General features: G+C 39.7%; 2 protein-coding genes across 2 annotated transcripts in view; one reads left to right on the forward strand and one right to left on the reverse strand.

The window, feature by feature from the left end:
- LOC136253918 (protein NLRC5-like) overlaps positions 1-256 on the reverse strand; it is a 30,835-nt gene extending 30,579 nt beyond the window's left edge. The window contains exon 1 of the mRNA XM_066046577.1: positions 18-256. The gene's annotated coding sequence lies outside the window, so the exon portion shown is untranslated. The remainder of the gene's footprint in view (positions 1-17) is intronic.
- Positions 103-11,776, forward strand: LOC136253920 (squamous cell carcinoma antigen recognized by T-cells 3-like). Its single transcript, XM_066046579.1, has 13 exons — positions 103-262; positions 853-979; positions 7,030-7,134; positions 7,189-7,316; positions 7,373-7,426; positions 7,472-7,518; positions 9,196-9,257; positions 9,315-9,439; positions 9,486-9,650; positions 9,698-9,833; positions 10,621-10,828; positions 11,573-11,693; positions 11,750-11,776. The coding sequence occupies exons 1-13, from the start codon at positions 143-145 to the stop codon at positions 11,774-11,776; spliced, it is 1,425 nt and encodes a 474-aa protein (XP_065902651.1). The 5' UTR covers positions 103-142.
- The last annotated feature ends 8,658 nt before the right edge of the window (positions 11,777-20,434 follow it).

Raw genomic sequence — 20,434 nt, forward strand, 5'->3', positions numbered from 1 at the left:
CAACCAATGTACGTTACCTTCAATGATCAGAACTTCATTCACGGCTACAAGTAGTGTAGTTCACCGCTGTCTCTCTACATCGAGCTCTACGTAACACCAGAGTGTGGCTATGTAATGATCACTTGTGGGATTGAGTTATGTAATGGCTTCTCCAGTGAAAGACTCGCCTCAGGATGACGAAACGAGTAGTGAAAACGATTCCGACATGGAGGATGAAGATACCGCAAAAGTTGAGACCAGAATTACGACACTAAAAGCTCAGGTTAGTCCATCACGTGTTGTATTAGTCTCGCGTGCCAGACGGTTTGTGTGGGGGCGGTAAATAAACCGTCTGGTCACTGTTGCACACTTCCGTGAACTCACTGGAATGCAATTAGATTACATCACGGTATTGTTTTGCGCCAAGGATGATGTAATAATCGTTCCAATAGCAGACTAAGACGATAATTGCACTGGTAATGTCCTGATGACATATTCGAAACATTGCTGAACGTCATCCTAGACATTTTCGCCGTTTCTCAAATCCGTAGTAAACCATAATCGTTCTTATACCTACGCTTTTAAGAGCCCTGTACTAGGGAAACAAAGATCCTAAGCCCATGCCGTTGTTAAACTTTCGAAAAAGTAATTTGTAGCCGAGATTCAGTTCTTTATTACACTAAGAATTTGAATTATTAGTGTTTGTTTCGTCACAAAGTCCGCGGAGCGATCTGATTGGCTCTGCCAACATTCCGGCAGTGGTCCCGGAATGTGTGCAACAGTTACCAGACGGTTTATTTGCCGCCCCCACACAAACCGTCTGGCACGCGAGACTAGTGTTGTATAAACAATATAACTTTGATGACGTCATAGCTAGAGGAAGACGCTTACCGATATGATGCGCACGTGGAGTGTATCCAGTTGTTGCGTCAACTGGGGGACCTGGAGAGGGTTCGTAGAGCAAGAGAAGAAATGAGTAGGGTATCCCCCCTCAGTGAAGGTGAGTGACATTGCATGCTGACATGCTACATTACTACAAACACTACGTAAACAAAGACTTTGGCTGCCGTATAAATGGTCATGCCTCCTCACTACTTGCACAGTACTGTAGTCAAAATATCCAGACTACATAGTACCAGGCTTAACCATGTAGTTGGGGCTCCCACCATAACGTCAGCCTTTATGTGAGACTTTGGCATTTGCTTCCCATTTAGCACAGCTGGTACATACACACGTACACACAATATGCGCGCACTACACAATGCACATGGCTAAGGTTTACCATCTATACAACTACCTCTGGTAGTGTACCCCCATTTGTTTTTAACCAGGTGGGCACTGGAGGGCCAGAGCCTGTACAAGGTAATGACCGCTAGTCTAGGAGACTAAGTAAATATCTTGAACATATTTGGATAAGTTACCGAGATATGTTTCCCCCGTTACCTACACAACTGCTTACCGACATTGTTTTTTTCCACCAGTACCATCAAACAGTGGAGCAACCTCCCAAACTTGACTTTAGAACAATTCTATAGTTGAGTTTGAGTTGATTGCCTCCTGGATAGTTGTAAGCTAGCTGTGTTTTCAGTATTTTATTGTAAACATAACCTTAGAATGTACATGTGTTCTGGATACAGTCCACCATCTCTAGATACTCCCATTCCTTACCCAGGGATGCTGACTAATGTGTTTGCAACTTTGAATTTAGGCCATACCCCCATAAAGGTAGATGGTCCACAGGTACCACTTGTAGCCTTCTCTTATGCTGTAAAGAAGGCCAACATGCAAGACCAACACGAGGGACCCCTAACTCTGCCTCATCTCCGCTACATTGTATCCAATAAATTGTTTAACAGGTGACCTTTGGACTTTGTTATCACTGATAAGTGAATAGTGGGAAGATTTGTTGAATTATAGGAAAATTATGTATGTATGTATGTACAAGTCGAGCTGGATCCTATAAAACGACTAAAAATTCAAAGTGCATTTTTTTTTTCTAAAGAGAGTTAACATTTCAGCCAACCAGATGATTAGTAGCAACAGCAAAGGTGTCAACAATAGACACATATAGTTTGGCTCCATTACAAGTTTCAGAAAGGGCTGTAATTGACACTGTACTTTCATGGCTTCCCCATAGGAAATATATGATAAAAATTTTGATTGATCATAAATAGCTGCAGCACATGTTGCTGCCAGACCTTCAGTGCTGGTCACTGTAAAGCTTTAATAACCATAACAAATATTATGTCAGGTTTTTTAATGAAAAGATTTTCAAATATTTTTAACGGGTCAAGCAGTACTACACAACGTTGAAACCGGGTCACTACTGCTGACCCGGATGACCCACTGACCTGGATAGCAATTCGGGTCAGACCCGGATTTGACCCGGATTTGACCCGGATTAATTAAAGCCGAGACGTGTTTCGGCTAGTCTCGAGTGAGCGAACGGGTCTACATTTTGAGCTTTCGATTCGTGTTGAGTAAATATTGCAACTTCAGCCTAGCTGTAGGTTGAAGACCAAAAAAAAAAGATCTTCACCTACTGACAATAGCTACCCCTCACCATAGATACCCTCAATTTTGTGCTACATACTACACTTACTAACAAATGAGCGTGGCTGAGCGTATGTTGGTAATGCGATAAGTGGGCGTGGCTCACGAAAGAGCTACGCGATAGCGTTTATAAGTTTCCACGTTGTCAAACGAACAATTTCGTTTCTCACGTGATCCAATCCGGGTCAGACCCGGATAAATTGTAACCCGGATAAATTGTAAACCGGGTCAGACCCGGATGACCCGGAGAAAATGTGACCCGGATGACCCGACCCGGTTTCAACGCTGGTACTACAAATTAGCCAAAATTCTAAATCAATCCATTTTTTACTGTAGCTACAGGTATCCAATGCCTTGTCCTTCCCACATACACCACTGCATATATATCTAATCCAAAACAACCAAGCTGTAAAAAAAGAGTGCGGCCCTGAGAAAGGCTATGGTGAAAAAAGATGTGAAATCCAAGGTGGCGGCCAAGAAATGGCTGTGATGGTAGGTTAATGGTAAAAATTTTAATAACGACAATTCAGGTGAATTTTGTGCCAGGACCAAGTGGCACCAAATTCACCTGAATTGTTGTTATTAAAATTTTTACCATTAACCTACCATCACAGCCATTTCTTGGCCGCCACCTTGGATTTCACATCTTTTTTCACCATAGCCTTTCTCAGGGCCGCACTCTTTTTTTACAGCTTAGCTGTTTTGGATTAGGTTTCACATCTTTTTGTATTTGTATACCCCAAAGCTGGCCTATGGCCGGCTTTAGGGCTTTTTAACCTGTCATTTTTTCTTTACTACAGGAAGAAGAAAAGATGAAGCAGGGTGATTTCTTTGTAGCTGACCTCTCTGCAAGGTGATCTTTCTAGCTGATCTCTCTACCGGATAACTTGTTTGTAGCTGAACTCTCTACAGGGTGATTTGTTTGTAGCTGAACTCTCTACAAGGTAACTTCTTCTAGCTGATCTTTCTACATGGTGATTTGTTTGTAGCTGAATTCTCTACGGGGCGATTTGTTTGCAGCTAAACTGCTGAACTCTCTACAATGTAACTTCTTCTAGCTGAACTCTCTACAGGGTGACTTGTTTCTAGCTGAACTCTCTACAGGGTGATTTTGTTTGTAGCTGAACTCTCTACAAAGTAACTCCTTCTAGCTGATCTTTCTACAGGGTGATTTGTTTGTAGCTGAATTCTCTACAGGGCAATTTGTTTGCAGCTGAACTCTGTACATGGTAGTTTCTTTGTAGCTGAACTCTCTACAATGTAACTTCTTCTAGCTGAACTCTCTACAGGGTGACTTGTTTCTAGCTGATCTCTCTACAGGGTGACTTGTTTCTAGCTGAACTCTCTACAGGGTGATTTGTTTGTAGCTAAACTCTCTACAAGGTAACTTCTTCTAGCTGATCTTTCTACAAGGTGATTTGTCTGTAGCTGAATTCTCTACAGGGCAATTTGTTTGCTGCTGAACTCTCTACATGGTAGTTTCTTTGTAGCTGAACTCTCTACATTGTAACTTCTTCTAGCTGAACTCTCTACAGGGTGACTTGTTTGTAGCTGAACCCTCTACAGGGTGATTTGTTTGTAGCTGAACTTTCTACAAGGTAACTTCTTCTAGCTGATCTTTCTACAGGGTGATTTGTTTGTAGCTGAATTCTCTACAGGGCGATTTGTTTGCAACTGAACTCTGTACATGGTAGTTTCTTTGTAGCTGAACTCTCTACAATGTAACTTCTTCTAGCTGAACTCTCTACGGGTGACTTGTTTCTAGCTGATCTCTCTACAGGGTGATTTGTTTCTAGCTGAACTCTCTACAGGGTGATTTGTTTCTAGCTGAACTCTCTACAAGGTAACTTCTTCTAGCTGATCTTTCTACAGGGTGATTTGTTTGTAGCTGAATTCTCTACAGGGCGATTTGTTTGCAGCTGAACTCTGTACATGGTAGTTTCTTTGTAGCTGAACTTTCTACAATGTAACTTCTTCTAGCTGAACTCTCTATAGGATGACTTGTTTCTAGCTGATCTCTGTACAGGGTGACTTGTTCCTAGCTGAACTCTCTACAGGTGATTTGTTTGCAGCTGAACTCTCTTACATGGTGGTTTCTTTGTAGCTGAACTCTCTACAAAGTGACTTCTAGCTGATCTATCTACAGGATGACTTGTTTCTAACTGAACTCTCTACAGTGTGATCTGTTCATAGCGGAACTTTCTACTAAGTGATTTGTTTGCAGCTAAACTCTTTGCATGATTGTTTCTTTGTAACTGAACTCTCTACAATGTGACTTCTTCTAGCTGATCTCTCTACAGGATGACTTGTTTCTAACTGAACTCTCTATAGTGTGATCTGTTCATAGCGGAACTTTCTACATGATGGCTTCTTTGTAGCTGAACTCTCTATTAGGTACCTTCTTCTAGCTGATCTGACTACAGGGTGACTTGTTTGTAGCTGAATTCTCTACAGGGTGATTTATTTGAGCTGAACTCTCTACATGATGGCTTCTTTGTAGCTGAACTGTCTATTAGGTACCTTCTTCTAGCTGATCTGACTACAGGGTGACTTGTTTGTAGCTGAATTCTCTACAGGGTGATTTATTTGAGCTGAACTCTCTACATGATGGCTTCTTTGTAGCTGAACTGTCTATTAGGTACCTTCTTCTAGCTGATCTGACTACAGGGTGACTTGTTTGTAGCTGAATTCTCTACAGGGTGATTTATTTGAGCTGAACTCTCTACATGATGGCTTCTTTGTAGCTGAACTCTCTATTAGGTACCTTCTTCTAGCTGATCTGACTACAGGGTGACTTGTTTGTAGCTGAATTCTCTATAGAATAACTTGCAATGTAATATAGCTGAGTAAATTATAAATGCAGCTGAATGCTTTATTAGGGTGACTGTTCTATTAGAGTATCTCGATCTCGCATTTGCTGCACGTAGTTACCTTTCGAATCATAACTCAGTGATTTGTAATCCGATTCTTCTGTACTACTGCAAGAACTTTCTATGATGATTATTCCAGCTACATACTGATTTTCAGCTCGTTGCTCTAAGTGGTTTGCCTGGTAGACACGAAAACTAATAGTTTTTTTTATTCGTAAAATTCGATCGCGCAATTTTGACACAGGTTGGGTTTTGTGTCATATCTCCATGGTCTTTATCCCGATTCCTTTCAAACCACAAAAGGCACTCCTACGATGGTTGCTCCATCTACATATCAATTTGCAACTGATTCCTCCAAGGGGTTTACCCTGTAGGCGTGACAGACCTTCGACCTTATTTTACGCAAATAATTGGTCATAACTCCGTGAATGTTCATCGGATTCCTACCAAAGTTGGTACGGAGATCCGCCTTAATGAGCCCTTTAAGTGTGCCAAATTTCAGCCCCATCCGAGCATGCATTGGTGTTTTATGGCGAATTTTGCGAAGTGTGCGAAATGAAGATGAAGAAGAAGAAAAAAACGAAGAAATTAAAACGAAATTTTGTTCGCTCGTATCTCGGAAATGGCTGGAGTGATTTTCTTCAAATATTGTATGTAGACTCCCCTAACTGGGCGGCATGTCTCTAGCAAATTTTGTTCCAATCGGATAAGGGATCACAGAGCTACATAGGTGTGAAAATTGCGTTTTCTTTCTTCCTGTTAATGTACTCACGGTGTGGCACGCCGGCTTCTTGGGCTGCACGACACACTATCGTGTGTCTTGATACATGTAATAGTTGTAACATGGGTATGAGGGCTTTGCTTGATATGTATGCCCGAGGGCTGCAGGTCCGAGGGCGTACATATCAGGCAAAGCCCGAATGCCCGTGTTACAGCTAATATGTAACACTTATTAGGCTGATAGCCTGATCAATCACCCAAGCCAATACGAGTGCAGCCACTTGATGTATTATATATGCATACCTAAAATTTTCTATTGTGGATTACCAGCTAGTACATTCTGGTTACGTTCAGTTATGATAAACAGACATATCCTAGAGATATCACAGAGAATTTCTGTTACGCGAGTTTGATGTTTTAATCAGTGCTATTGAATCGTTTATGGGAAAACTACGCAGTTCACTAAAGGCCTAGACAGGTAAGCTTGCTTGTAGAGTGGTTACTCCATGCAGAGTGGTAACTTCATGATGGGGGTGTGTCCATATTCAAAAACGTGCGGAAACCATCGAATGAATAAGTTATAGTGCTAGTTCTCACCTTAGACCAACATTTTTCAACTCGTAGGATGGCGAGGATAACAAAACGCTCTCCGTCTGAGTAGTTTTCATGGCGAAATCCAAGTCGTGCATCCTAATCACGTGAGTATTAATCGATCCCCACAATCGATTTCAGCGTCTACGTCTATATAATCACTGCCCAGTTGTAGCCCAGTCTACATTTCGTATGTAGCCCGGCTAGCTGGGCTACATACAAAATGTAGCCCGGGCGGCTCCTTTGATCTGAGGTGTCAAAGTGTTACATATATATATATATGTACTGTACTACCCATTATGATGTTGTATCCTAGAGCACTGGTCGTCATGGCTACAAGATGAGATCCCATTGGCTAGTGTGGAAGAGGCATGTCTCAACCTGAGGATATTGTTTGATAGAGCAGTGGAGGATTACCTGTGTAAGAAAAGGGTGTGGTTAAGTTGGCATTGTTTAGGTGTGTGGGTGGTTGAAGCCATACAGGTGTGGGTGCTGTATTGTCAGTTTGCTGTTGACAAGATGGAAGTGTTTGAAGTAGGAGTGGAATTTGTAAGGGGCGTGTTTGAACGTGTGGTCACTGCATGTGGACAACATGTTGCCACGGTAACCAACTAGTTGGGATGCCCTAATGCGTGTTATTGTGGTGGCTAATAGGGGAGCATTATTGGGATGCATATCGTGAGTTTGAGGCTGCTGTGTTGACATCACCACAAGTGAGCTGGATCATGTGATGTCATGTGATGATATTGTTGTCATAGGAACTACAAGAACCAGAAAGCATCGATACTGTGTTACAAGAACAAACGTTAGTATCGCAGTGTACCCTGTGTATGCGAGTGTGTGTGTGTGTGTGTGTGTGTGTGTGTGTGTGTGATGTGTGTGTGTGATGTGTGTGTGTGTAATGTGTGTGTGTGTGTGTAGTGTGTGTATGTGTGTGTGTAATGTGTGTGTGTAATGTGTGTGTGTAATGTGTGTGTGTAGTGTGTGTGTGTGTGTGTGTGTGTGTGTGTGTGTGTGTGTGTGTGTGTGTGTGTGTGTGTGTGTGTGTGTTAGGGATCTGAAATAAATATCAATACGGCAATATATCGATACAGGAAATAAGTATCACAATACGATACTGTACTTAGGAAATATCAATATGTCAAACTTTTCAAGTAGAACAGTTGGTATTATTGTAACAGCTAGTGATCTAAATACTCTAATAGAAAGCCTACCTGTGCTATAAAATGCAGTATTACGAGAATCCATACAAATATGCATTAATAAGTGCTGCTGTTACTGTGTTATGGCTAAGATATTCTTACCCAGGTCTTCTAAAAACAATAGCTGTTACACTTTAAGTATAAAGAACTAGCAGTAAACAATCTGCTGTGTATACTAGCCATCTTGACAACACAGAGAAATCCGGACAAGCCTTTGTGGGAGCATGTATTAAAATGTTTGTGGTAGCTTTCCAAACTGCCAAATTTTCTGGCTATACGGTATAAGACTTATTAATTATATCAACAGATCAACTACATCCCATGACGCTGAAGCCTGAGCATTAAATATCCCGTACGAACAAGAGAAGACAACACAAGTTACCTGCTGAAGTATAAAATGTATTGTACTCTACAGTAGATGGCACACGTTAAAGTTCTGAACAAAAAGCTGCAAAACAAAGTCATGACACCAAGTGTATCTCCCTTGATCAAATGCAATGGAACAACCAGTTAAAACATGCAGAGTGACAAAGGGTACAAGCTGGACTAATTATATTCCAGCGAACTAGACTCAATGGTGTGGGTAATTATAAGGTGTCACAACCGACTTGCAATAAGAAAGTTGATTTTCAGGTAATCCATACATAGATATACTAACCCCAGGTTATAGTATGTTCACGTTGAGCGTGAATCCTGAAAAACAGCTAAAAATTAAAAGATTTTTTTCTCAATAGAGTTAACATTTCAGCCAATTTTGAAATATTTTTAGCAGGTCAAGCAGTGCTACAAATGAGCCTAATTTCAAGATCGTGTGTAATTGCATCCATGAGTTATTAAATATTTTTTGAGGATTCAGCTCAACGTGAACATACTATAGTACATCTGTGGTGTAATAGAGGCAGGTATCCAGGTAGAGATGTTTTTTAACAGCAGCTCTGTTTTTCCATACTAAAAATCATACCAGAACACACTAGCTATTTGTCACATCATGATCAGTATAATTATTACTGTAGTTTAGCAGCATTCATTGAATAAAGAAATTGTATACACAATGAATGTAGAATCAGTGTCGGCTCTTTAAGGCACAAATAAATTGGATATTGTTACAACTATTAGCTAATATGCCAGTCATAACTAGCCATGACCACTTTATTATAGTATCATGATACAGTATTGTATCGAACAGTTTATTAGTGGCAGTACATGATACACTGTATCGCAGAACACATGTGTGTGTGTGGTGTGTGTCATGTCCTTACCCCATGCATGCCCCTAATTAGTATGACTCAGCACAGTAAAGTGAACAGTTTGTATCGACGACAACTAGCCATACCTCTGATAGGTGAGTATCTGAATTGTGGTCAGATAGTACCACTATTCCTATTAATGCCCACTACAGGTATGGAGGATGCATTCAAGGAGTATCAGGAGTGGAGTGATGAGGTTGTCATGGAGACCAACCTACCACAATACTCTACTGCATTACACATGTTAAATAAGTTGATACCTTGTGAAACCAGTTTGGTAAGCTGCCTAGCAACTGTTACTATCCACCATATTTTTGACATAGCAACAGACCAATCAAGCTAGTGTAGAGTTATATCATTCATATCTGGCTGTTGTCAAGGGTGACAAATTGTTGGACAATCCAACACGTATCACCAGTTTGTACCAGCGAGCTGTTGCTGACAACTGTCTCCATGACAACCTGTGGTTGGAGTATGCTAATTATGTGGTTAGCATTAAATAAAACACAATATATGTCAGGTGGATATATGATAGGTTGGACTGAAAATGGATCATGTGAGCTGTAGTGTATTCAAGCAGGCAGTACATAACTGTCCTTGGTCATATGATCTCCAGATAGGTTATTGTAGAGCATTAGAGAGAAACCATGTTAGTCATCAAGAAATCACTGGTGAGTAGCGGAGGTGTAAAGTTAGGGGCATATATGTATGTAGTAGTATACACTGTACTCTAGTGTACTCAAATAAAACATTCGATTGCTTTTTCATTTATTACATGTACTTATAATTATGCATGTGTCAACAGTGTGTGATAATAATTGAAAACGACCATATAAGTAATAATGTGTTTATAAGTATTGTCACATTGTCATTGCCTATACAGTAGGACCTCCACTATCCGAATGCCTGTGTGCCAGTTCAAGCATAGAAGTGTTCAGATAAGTAAATTTGTTCAAATATATTAAGCCCATTCATTTATATAGAGTTCTGTTTAACTACTCTAATAGAACATACACTTTCTCTAATAGAATGTTCATCTTATGACTAAATACTATAATAGAGTAGTCACTTAGAATAATTGAGATTCAGGTACCAAACTTTTACTGTGCAACTCAACTATACCTTGTATATAACTTTTAACCAACAATTGAATTCCCAAGACTGACCTATAGCTACCAATTTAGGTTGATATGTTTTCTCTTCCAAGTATAGGCCCTTCCCATTGTGGTGGTACAGTAGTTAGAGGAATAATAGTCACATGTATATGTGATAGCAGCCATGCATGATAGCATCCTAGTGTAGCTTTACAAGTCTACAAAGAAGAAAAATTAGAATGTTCAGGTAACAGCTTTGTGTTTTCTTATCCAGTTACCTCGTGTCTCCCATGGCACATTTTTGTGAAATCATTGTCCCTCAAATATTTCTGCAGTATATTTGTTTGGTGATATTCTTCCATAGCAACATTTGACCAATCACTGGAGGGTATGATCACTGAGTCAGGTGACTGTCTGAAGATATGGGTTGCCTTTTGTGACTACATGAGACGACGAGCTAGTTCTGCATCAGCTCACAGCCCCTCCCACCCCAGCACTAGCAGCACTACTAGTGATAATGTATCACAAGTTGAGGAGTTACGATTAACATTTGTGACCGGATTTGCAAAAAGGTACCTTTTTCACACATAAAATTTGACCCATATTTTGAACTTTAAAGCTTCATAACATTTTGATCATGGCATATAATTGCTTGAAATTTTCAATGAATGTAGCAACAGTATCTGGCTACATATTGATACTAAGAGTAAGTTAATCAGTATAAGGAGTCAAGTGTTACATAATTTTGTTTGCTGGTATGTCAAATGTGTGGAAAAGGTACCTTTTCGCAAATCCGGTCACATTTGTTAGAGCCAGAGAATACATGAAAAAAAGTAAATATCATGTGATGTGTCTACTTAAACATTAATATCATTTTAAACAACAGACAATAGAAGTTATGACAGGAATTTGCAATGATGATGTCATTGTTGTAGTCTGAAAATGCTATTTGATAGCCATAGCCAATAGTTTTAGTGGCTTTTTCTAGTTGTAATGTCTTGTTGATTTGTGTACGCAATATCTTGATTTTCCTGAATGATACAGTGCCAAGTTGTGCGGATTATATTGGGGTGTGTTTACATTCTGTGGTGTTACAATGTTGTCATTCCTGTACAGGTGATCCAAAAAGTACACTACTATGATATTAAGCAAGACTTGAGGCTAGTTGTTATGACAACATAACTGAAGCCAGGTCACTATGGCAGGAGGTGATGAAGTCACATGGTCGCCATGCCAACTACTGGCAGGAGTATGCCAACATTGAACGGTAATAATCACCAAATAGTAACCAGGTGTATTATCACACACACCCTCAGGGCATACGGTGACATAGCGGAGTGTTGTAAAGTGTTGCAGCAAGCAATTAATTCAGTCAGTGGTGATGTAGAGTTATTATACGACTCATTGTTGCAGCTGGAGCAGGACAAAGGTCTGTCAGTGTGTATGTGCATATACGTAGATGTACACTGTAGATATGTGTGGTCCACTTGTAGTGGAAAAATTCTGCTGCAAGAGTATAATAATATTTGTATGGGGAAACAATTGTTATGAACTATTGCTATCAGACATGCCAGTAAAGCATATATGTGTACACTAAAGAACTCTTTATACTTCAAGGCTTGATGGGTTGCAACTGAAATACCCCAAGTAATTTAGTAAATTCCTTGGGATTACTGAATTACTGGGAGTGAAATGCTTCGCAAACATTCTGCATAACACCTATCCACTAAAAGATGGTAATTGAGAATAGCTGCTACTTGCAAGAAATTTGCTTGTACATCCATCACAGATTATATGTCCGTTTGTTGGGATGATCAATTTAATTATGCAATAATTCAGTTAGGTATCAAACACTACTTCTATATACAGTAGGACCTCCATTATCCAAACACCTGCGTGCCAGTTAAATCATAAAAGTGTTCAGATAAGTGAATTTGTTCAGATAAATGAAGACCATTCATTTATATACAGTGTAAATACCTTTCCAAGTAATACACCTTCTAGAGCAGACTAACTTCTTTGACATTAAAATTACGCTGAGCATTGTACATAAAATTACAGCTTTTTTTATAGCATTACATTATGTCATTGTTTATTGTTTAATTATCTGGTAAGTTCATTGTTTAATTAGTATGCAGTCTGGTAAGTTCTAGAACATTCTTCTCATCTTCCTCCCCTTTTTCTGACAGTTATTCGTTTGCTTGGTTTAGTTTTATTATGTCCTAGCCACATTTGATCAGTTGGAATACTTTCTTTACATCTGGAAACCTTCTGTAGGGAGACGCATCTTGCTTCACTGCCCGGTTCAGTCACTGGTTAACTTTGACAGTGGTATCAGTAACTTCATACACTCAATATTGTCCATGGTAGGATCTATCTAGCTTAAACTTGGGTTACTCATTACCAACCTGAATTGTTACCGGACAGGTAGACTTGTCATACTGTTTTTTTCTGAGATAGTTGAGCCTGCTGAATATTTTCCTAGCAATTTCACGAATAAACATTAATTCCTTATAAATAACTGCGCTATAGTCTCGAGTAAATAACAGGAGTCTTTGGACGAGGAGAATGGAAATCCAATGCTGACGGTAGCTTAGCATCTCTACCATATAGTAGGAAAAAAGGTGTTTCTCCTGTGGAAGAATGTACCATTGTTCGATAAGTAAACAACAATGGACCAAGTAACTTGTCCCAGTCACGTCCTTTGTTAGTTATTACCTTTGCTAGCATAGATTTCAGTGTGTGGTTGAAACATTTGATTAAGCCATCACATTGTGGGTGTCCTGGGGTGGTGGGGAGTTGTTTGATACCCAGAACAAAAGACGTATCTTGCAAAACATCTGCAAGGAATTCTGGAGCACGATCATGAATCAAAGAGGTAGGCACACCATGTCTGTATATCTGCTACTAGGCATTTAGCAACAGTTGCTGTAGTCCAGTCTGCCACTGCATATACCTCTGGCCATTTTGTTAAATAGTCTTGAAAGACTAAAGCATAGCGATTCTTATCAAAACTCTCATCCATTTCTTTAAACTCCATGCCAACAATGACAAAAGGTTCACCAACTGGGATGCTATGCAGCAGAGTTCTGTCTTCTCTCTTGTCCTTGCACTGTTGCACAGGTAAGACATTACTCTCACTTCTTAAAAACTGAAGAACTCATACCGGGCCAATAAAAATACAATTTCAATTTCTGTAGGGTCTTCTTTACTGAAAAGTGTCCAGCAAACAACAACTCATCATGGTGTTCTGCTACTACTTGATCTCTGAGTATCTCTGGAACTACAAGACGTCTTCGCCCTTGCACATCACTGCTTTCATAATACAGCACATTATCTAAAACAAAGTATCCTTTCTTAGCTACACTTAAAATTCTATGTGCTACTTCCCAGTCTTCTGGTAACTTCTTTTTTTCTAAATAATCAATGATACTGACTATCTCCTGAGCCTTTGTCACGAATTTGCTGAATTAACTGCTCTTTAGGACTAAAGGAAACTATCAGTACTCTACTATCAAATGACTCTTCATTCAGCATGGGTGCTCGTGATAGCGCATCGGCAGCCTCATTTAACTTCCCTGGCTTATGTTCAAGCACAAGGTCTGGTAGGAACTGAGCAATTTTCAGGTACCATCTCAACAATAATCCCTTTGATTGACCTTTCATAAAAGACAAATAATTGGATACAAGCGCTTGGTGGTCTGTGTAAACTGCATGTTGTCTTATGTCCAAGTAAATATACTTCAAAGTGATTTAAAGCAAACACAATTGTTGCCATCTCTAACTTTGTAGGAGGATATTTCTTCTCAGTGTCATTGGTAGCCCAACTAACAAAAGCTACTGGATGTCGCTCATTGTCATCACCAACTTGTTCTAATACAGCTCCAAAGCCATTCTCGCAAGCATCAACCCATAGAAAAAACTCCTTGTCAAGATCTGGTGACATTAGAACTGGTGTAGATATCAGTACCGTATATGACCGTATAGAAGCCCGGGCGTTTATTTCCTATAAATCATTTTTGACCCAGCGTTTAAACGAGACCGGCGTTAATTTGGACCCGGGCGTTTATTTCTTACTAGCCACTCGTTGAGAATGACAGGTGTCAGTACAAGTACTTACGAAATACGAAATCCATAGCCCATTACATACATAAACCCATTTGGACTCCTCTGCTGGGTGAAACATTGGAAGTCTGGTGGAAAGATGACAATGACCACGATAAATACGCTATGGCCATCACCAGAAGAGAAGGCATAGTTGAACAAGACAAGACATCATAAGAGTGGTGATGAGACATCACTGTATAGTTAGCAGCTGACACGGGTTTAGAACCCCTTTCAGTGCATATCATTAGCACCCCGGCATTTAAATTAGCCCCGGCGTTTATTATGACAGTCTCCTAGCTGTACCCGGCGTATATTTGAGCCCCTGCGTGTATTTGAGCCCGGCTTTAATACGGTCATATACGGTACTTACTTTATAGTCTGGAAGGCTTCCTCACACTGCTCATTCCATTCAAATGGTACAAGTTGACCAGATTGTTTGTCTTTCTTTGTTAAAGCTGTTAAAGGTTTACTGATCATTCCCATGTTTCTGACATACCTCTGGTAGAAATTGGCTAACCCTAGAAATAGTTTGACTTCCTTCACTGTGGATGGCCTAGAAATAAGTTTGATGGCTTCAATATTCTTCTCTGTAGGACTTACTCCTTTTGATGACAACACAAAACCTAGGTACTCAACCTTGTGCTCAGTAATAGCGCACTTTGAGGGCTTTACTCTGAGTCCTGCTTGCTGAAGCCTCTGCAATACTTTCTTCAAATGAGTGATGTGTTCAGAAAAGGTTTTAGAGGCAATGAGAATATCATCTAAATAAATGAATACAAAATCCCACCCAGCAAATAATTTATCCATTAATCTTTGAAACGTTGCTGGTGAGTTTGTAAGGCCAAACGGCATTCTACAGTATTGAAACAATCCATGATGACAAAAGAATGCTGTCTTTGCCTTAGACTTATTTTCCATTTTGACCTGATGGTATCCACGCATCAGATCAAGGGTTGAAAATTACTTTGCATTTTGGTTCTCAATAGCATCTATCAGCTCATCCACACGAGGTAATGGATAGCAATCTGGAACTGTATCCTTATTGATACTTCGATAGTCAACGCAAAGTTGAGGAGTGCCATCCTTCTTTTTAACTAGTACTATTGGTGAAGCATAGGGACTATTTGCCGGTTCTACACAATTGATTTGCAACAACTCATCTAGCTCCTCCTCTAGTTGCTTTCTCAAGGTGTATGGTAAACTTCTTGGAGCTTCTCTTACAGGATTTGCACCTGCAGTGTCTATTGAATGTTCTACTACATCAGTTTCTCCTAACTCTTCCATCACACAAAGCAAAAACTTGCTCATGCTCTAATAAACTGTCCAGTAACTGCCTTTGTTCAGTATCAGAACATTGATCATTGATCTTGAATTCTTTCACCAATTGATTCAATCGATCACTAACTTGACACATTCTAACTGACTGCTCTTCGGCACTTTTGGGTGGTTCTTCCCATTGGCTGTTCCACAATGGATCACCATGTTCTACTAGACTAGCCTCTTCCAACTGTCCAATGACTGTTCCTTTCTTGAACACTTGTGGTTGTGTTCCCCAATTCACCAAAGGGATTCTGCACAGAGTTTGACTTCCACAAATTCCATCAGCAAAATCACATTGTGCCTCACACATAATGTTTTCATTTGGAACAATAATCTGTAGACTATTGGGACCAGTGCTAGTGCTGGAATGCACTACATCAGCAATGGGTTTATATGTAGATTTCACAGTAAGTCGTGATTGTGCTGGCACAAGTTCAGTACACTCTTCAGGCATTGTAGCGTAATTTGTACACAGATGATTTTGTACACTGAAAAGTCAACAGCCACTTGTTTCTGTGATTGGCCTACCACATTAATCCACACAGTGTGTCCAGGCATTAGTTGCACAGTATGTTTCAAAACCATTGGAAGAACTTTTATAGATCTGCTTGACTGCTGTGTTGTAGTAACTCTTGCAATATCGAAGAAGCCACTGGTTTGGCTAATGACTCCCAAATAGGCCATCACATAGCAGGGAATTTGTAAGCTTAACCCAGTGATTTCAACAACATGTAACTTTACCAAAGCCTTGGCACCAAGTGGGGACCCCTCTGCTCCAATGGGCTGAGTATCAAGGGCTAAATGTCGGGCCAAACAATTAGAGACACTCCAATTTTGTTTTTCTTTAATGTAGGGAAGTAATTGTTTTCTGACAATACACACTTGTGAACCTGAATCAATAAATTCTCTTGTTGGAATACCTCAAACTATTACATCAACCTTGTAAACTGAACCAACCACATTAGTATTACAGCATGTAGATGATTTACTTACAGATAATATATGTCTCCATACCTCTGACACTGACAGGCTTTCACTGTTTTCATCAACTGGTTGATTCACAAGCTGGATGAATGTTTGTTCTCTGTCAATTAACTGGTCACATGATTGTTGACTGCTCTGCTGTTTAATATCAGCTGACTCATCATGTAACTGTTTACTGTTATGCTGTTTACTATATCAGCTGACCTTCTGTTACAAGTTTCACTACGCGACATGACCTTGCAAGATGACCCTTTTGCCACACTTAAAACACTTGACTGTTGACATACTGGTACTGCCAGGCTCTTGGCGGGACTGTGGGTAATTTACTTTTCCATCATACCTGTAACTAGACCTGCTTTGAAACTTTCTCCCTTCTGAACCTTTGTAATTAAATCTTCTCTTTCTTTAACTGTTTCTTCATGCAGCCTTCAACACCTTTTGAAACAATTCCTGCAAGGAACCTTCATTCATCTGGCCAACTTCATTCTGTAACTTAATTGTTCCACAATATGGACTCCAAATTGGCAGATAACTTTTGAGGTGCCATCCTCTGATAGTCTCTCATTGATTCTAAAAGTCCTTGCACTGAGCCAATTTGTCATATTGTAACTCATGACAGCGTTGATAGGCGGTTCTTGGGTCCATGTGCACTCCATAATAACCTCTAAAGACCTCAACTATCCTCTGCCATGATGCTCTGTCTTCTGTTGTATCAGTTCTTTGCCAGGTAACCTTTGCAGAGTCAGACAAAACCGTGAGAACCAATGAGTTCTGTCATCATCTGTCCACATGCAGTCAGTTGTGGCTTCTATGAAATCAACTAGCCAGACTTCAAAATCATTTTCACTGCTCTTTCCAGATAATTTATCAACTCGTTTCTGTGATTCTCTAAAACCTGGGGGACACTTGAAAGCAGGCACATTACCCTCACTTTCACTACTATCAGTATGATAGTCTTCTAAAGGAACAAACTGCTGCTGTACTGGGTGGTCAGAAGGCGGTGGCTGTTCAGCTTGCTGTGACTTTCCTCCCTTCTTCCCATCCAGCTTTTTTTTGTAAATTCATTTTTTGTTTCTCAAGTGACTGGAGTATCCTGTCTCTGTCTGTTTTTGCTTCCAGGCGTTCTTTCTCTTGTAGTGATAGTTCACTAGTATGTAGTCGCTCTTCCAGAACAAGTTTTTTGACACCAACTCTTTGTTACAGAACCTTGACTACGACAAATTGAACATACTACCCATAGAGCATTACATTGTGACTGACATAGAAGAGTATATAGTTCCTCTGAAGGCTTATCAGGTTCTCTCATACATGAAAGATGTTCCCATAGCCCACACAACTCACACTGTAGGGCTTGGTCCACGTTTTTAACATTATTCCTACTAGCACAGGGAGCTTGGGCCATGACTGAAAAGTCTAAAGTTATGACACTGACTAATTTATACCTGTACTATATCATTGACTATGATGACACACACTCTAAACTAGTCTTAGGAAACTAAACCACTATAAACTACTCTTACACTGAAGTGTTCCAATCTTCTTGAAGAGACTTGACAAGTTTCTAGTTCACCTTCCTTCAGTGTACTCAGGCTCTTCTGGCTCAGTGAATGTCTCAGTAGGACCTCCAAAAGTTGTAAACACCTTCCCAAGTGATGCACCTTTTAGAGCAGACTAACTTCTTTGACATTAAAATTACACTGAGCAATGTACATAAAATTACAGCTGTTTTTATAGCACTACATTATGTCATTGTTTATTGTTTAATTAGTATGCAGTCTGATAAGTTCTAGAACATTCTTCTCATATACATTTATTGTTAATGGAAATTTTGTTAACATTCTCCATTGAATGGATTCAATACTAATGGGAATTACCCAAGGTTTGGCTTGGATAAATCTGCTACCTGCAATCCTGCAATCTCCACTACATGAATATTACTGATCTCTTTTTGTGCTGTCGGCATCGGTTTTGTCACATAGTTTGTGTGGCACATTTACTAGGTGGTTTAGTAGAAAATTCTGCTCCACAATATCCCATGTGATCATTCAGCGAAGGAAAAATACTTTGTGTGTCATGGGAATTGTCCTTGTAAGTCCTTGTCAGTCAGAGTTATGCACTTGTCTCGAATTGCTTTATATGCCAATGCTAGTTGGCTGTCACCTTTTTGTTTAATATTCACTTTGGTGCTTGGAGTAGATCGAGTCATTGTTTGTGGATACATCTTCACACTGTGGTACCGCAGTTTCCCTAGCTTTAGCAACAATTTCTTTAAGATTAACAGCCTTTGGCAGAAATGGAATTAAACTAGAATCACGCTGCAGATATGAGAATTCTGCAAAAGCCCCAGTTGCCCCCCTCCCTCTCTTGTTGGCGGCCCTGTGTACATGTAGCTAGAGTAAGCCACCAATGTTCAACCACCATCGGTTCGGACGTGATTTTTCTTTAAACCCGCAACGAAAATTTCTCCTCTTGCTATGTCTTTGGAGAGGTCTAGGCCATAAACTCATGCATGCAAAATTTCAGACCTGCAGCTTTCTTCGTCTGGCTGTAGGAGCTGCAAAAGTGACCTGTCTCCGAATGTTCTCAATTCTTGGACAAAAAAATGTATTATCGGTCGAGTGGCACTACTCGTAATGCTTGAAGCTGATCAAGTCTTTCTGTACTTTATATGAAAGAGCAACTCTTATACTCTCAAAATATATGCAGATATTTGGCTCAGTCCTTATTGGCTGTGAATTACAAAGCTCCAAAGTCACCTCTGTCGTGCAATTTTAAATTCGGCCATGCATGAAGCTCGTGCAAGTCAAATAGTTACCTATATCGAATTCAAAGCTATTTGTATGAACATTGAGAGCATCAGCTACTGTTCAATAGTAAATAGATACATGCACAATGACCACACCTTGATTTTTGCCTGAATAGCTACATGCATTTAGGCTTCTCTGACAGTAGCGGCCTAGCTACTGCACCCAGCTCACATATACACCCATTTAAATGGGGACCCCTGTCTTAAAAATGGGTCATTCCATACCAAATCAACAAAAAAAATCCAGACCCCTTTCAATTTTCATGAAATTTGGCACAAACGTGGATCCTATCAAGAAACTTTCTCACACCAAAAGTTGGCTCATTTCATTGGTCTCCCTTTAAATTATGACCACTCAAAGTTTCTGCTGAAAATTTTATTTTGCTTACACATTTTCAATAAAATGGCCATAAGTTTGCTTGTGATTCACGTAGAAACTTCTGGTTTGGATTTTTGAACTCCTTATTAAAGTTTCGTTAAGGTGATATATAATGTTTTATAATTGCTAAAAGGAAAGGTCAAACCACAAAAATGTAACTTTTTCCTTTGATCTTAATTTTCAAAAATATATATTCTTTACTTAAATTTATTTTTGGTCAACATGTTGCTCTAATACCTATCATTCATCACTGTGAGTTTAAAGTTGGGACCAATAGTAGATCATGAGTTATAAGTGTTAATGTGTAGCCTTGTAATCACTGCTGTTTGTATGATATTTTTACAGTGTAATTTCTAATACCAATTGCAAGTAGCCTTATACTGGTATGTCAAAAATCATTTTATGCATTAAAATAGTTAGGGTTTGTACTGGCAAGGACTCACTACAGTGAAACCATATTAACAGAGCCACTATTAAAGCTAAGAAAGTTGGAGCAATAATAAGGCTGCCTAATAAAGGAATCACTGATTATGTTTTTGGTGTAAGTACAGTGTCCTATAAAATAGAGGTGGCCACTATAAC

The sequence above is a fragment of the Dysidea avara genome, chromosome 4, assembly GCF_963678975.1.
Source record: "Dysidea avara chromosome 4, odDysAvar1.4, whole genome shotgun sequence".
NCBI classification, from domain to species: Eukaryota; Metazoa; Porifera; class Demospongiae; order Dictyoceratida; family Dysideidae; genus Dysidea; species Dysidea avara.

What these genes read in the sequence shown, in the direction of transcription:
- LOC136253920 (XM_066046579.1), top strand. Translation starts at nt 143, where the DNA reads ATGGCTTCTCCAGTGAAAGACTCGCCTCAGGATGACGAAACGAGTAGT. An exon ending in TTACGACACTAAAAGCTCAG is followed by an intron (nt 263 to 852) that starts GTTAGTCCATCA and finishes ATGACGTCATAG; the next exon opens with CTAGAGGAAGACGCTTACCG. An exon ending in ACTGTGTTACAAGAACAAAC is followed by an intron (nt 7,519 to 9,195) that starts GTTAGTATCGCA and finishes GCCCCTAATTAG; the next exon opens with TATGACTCAGCACAGTAAAG.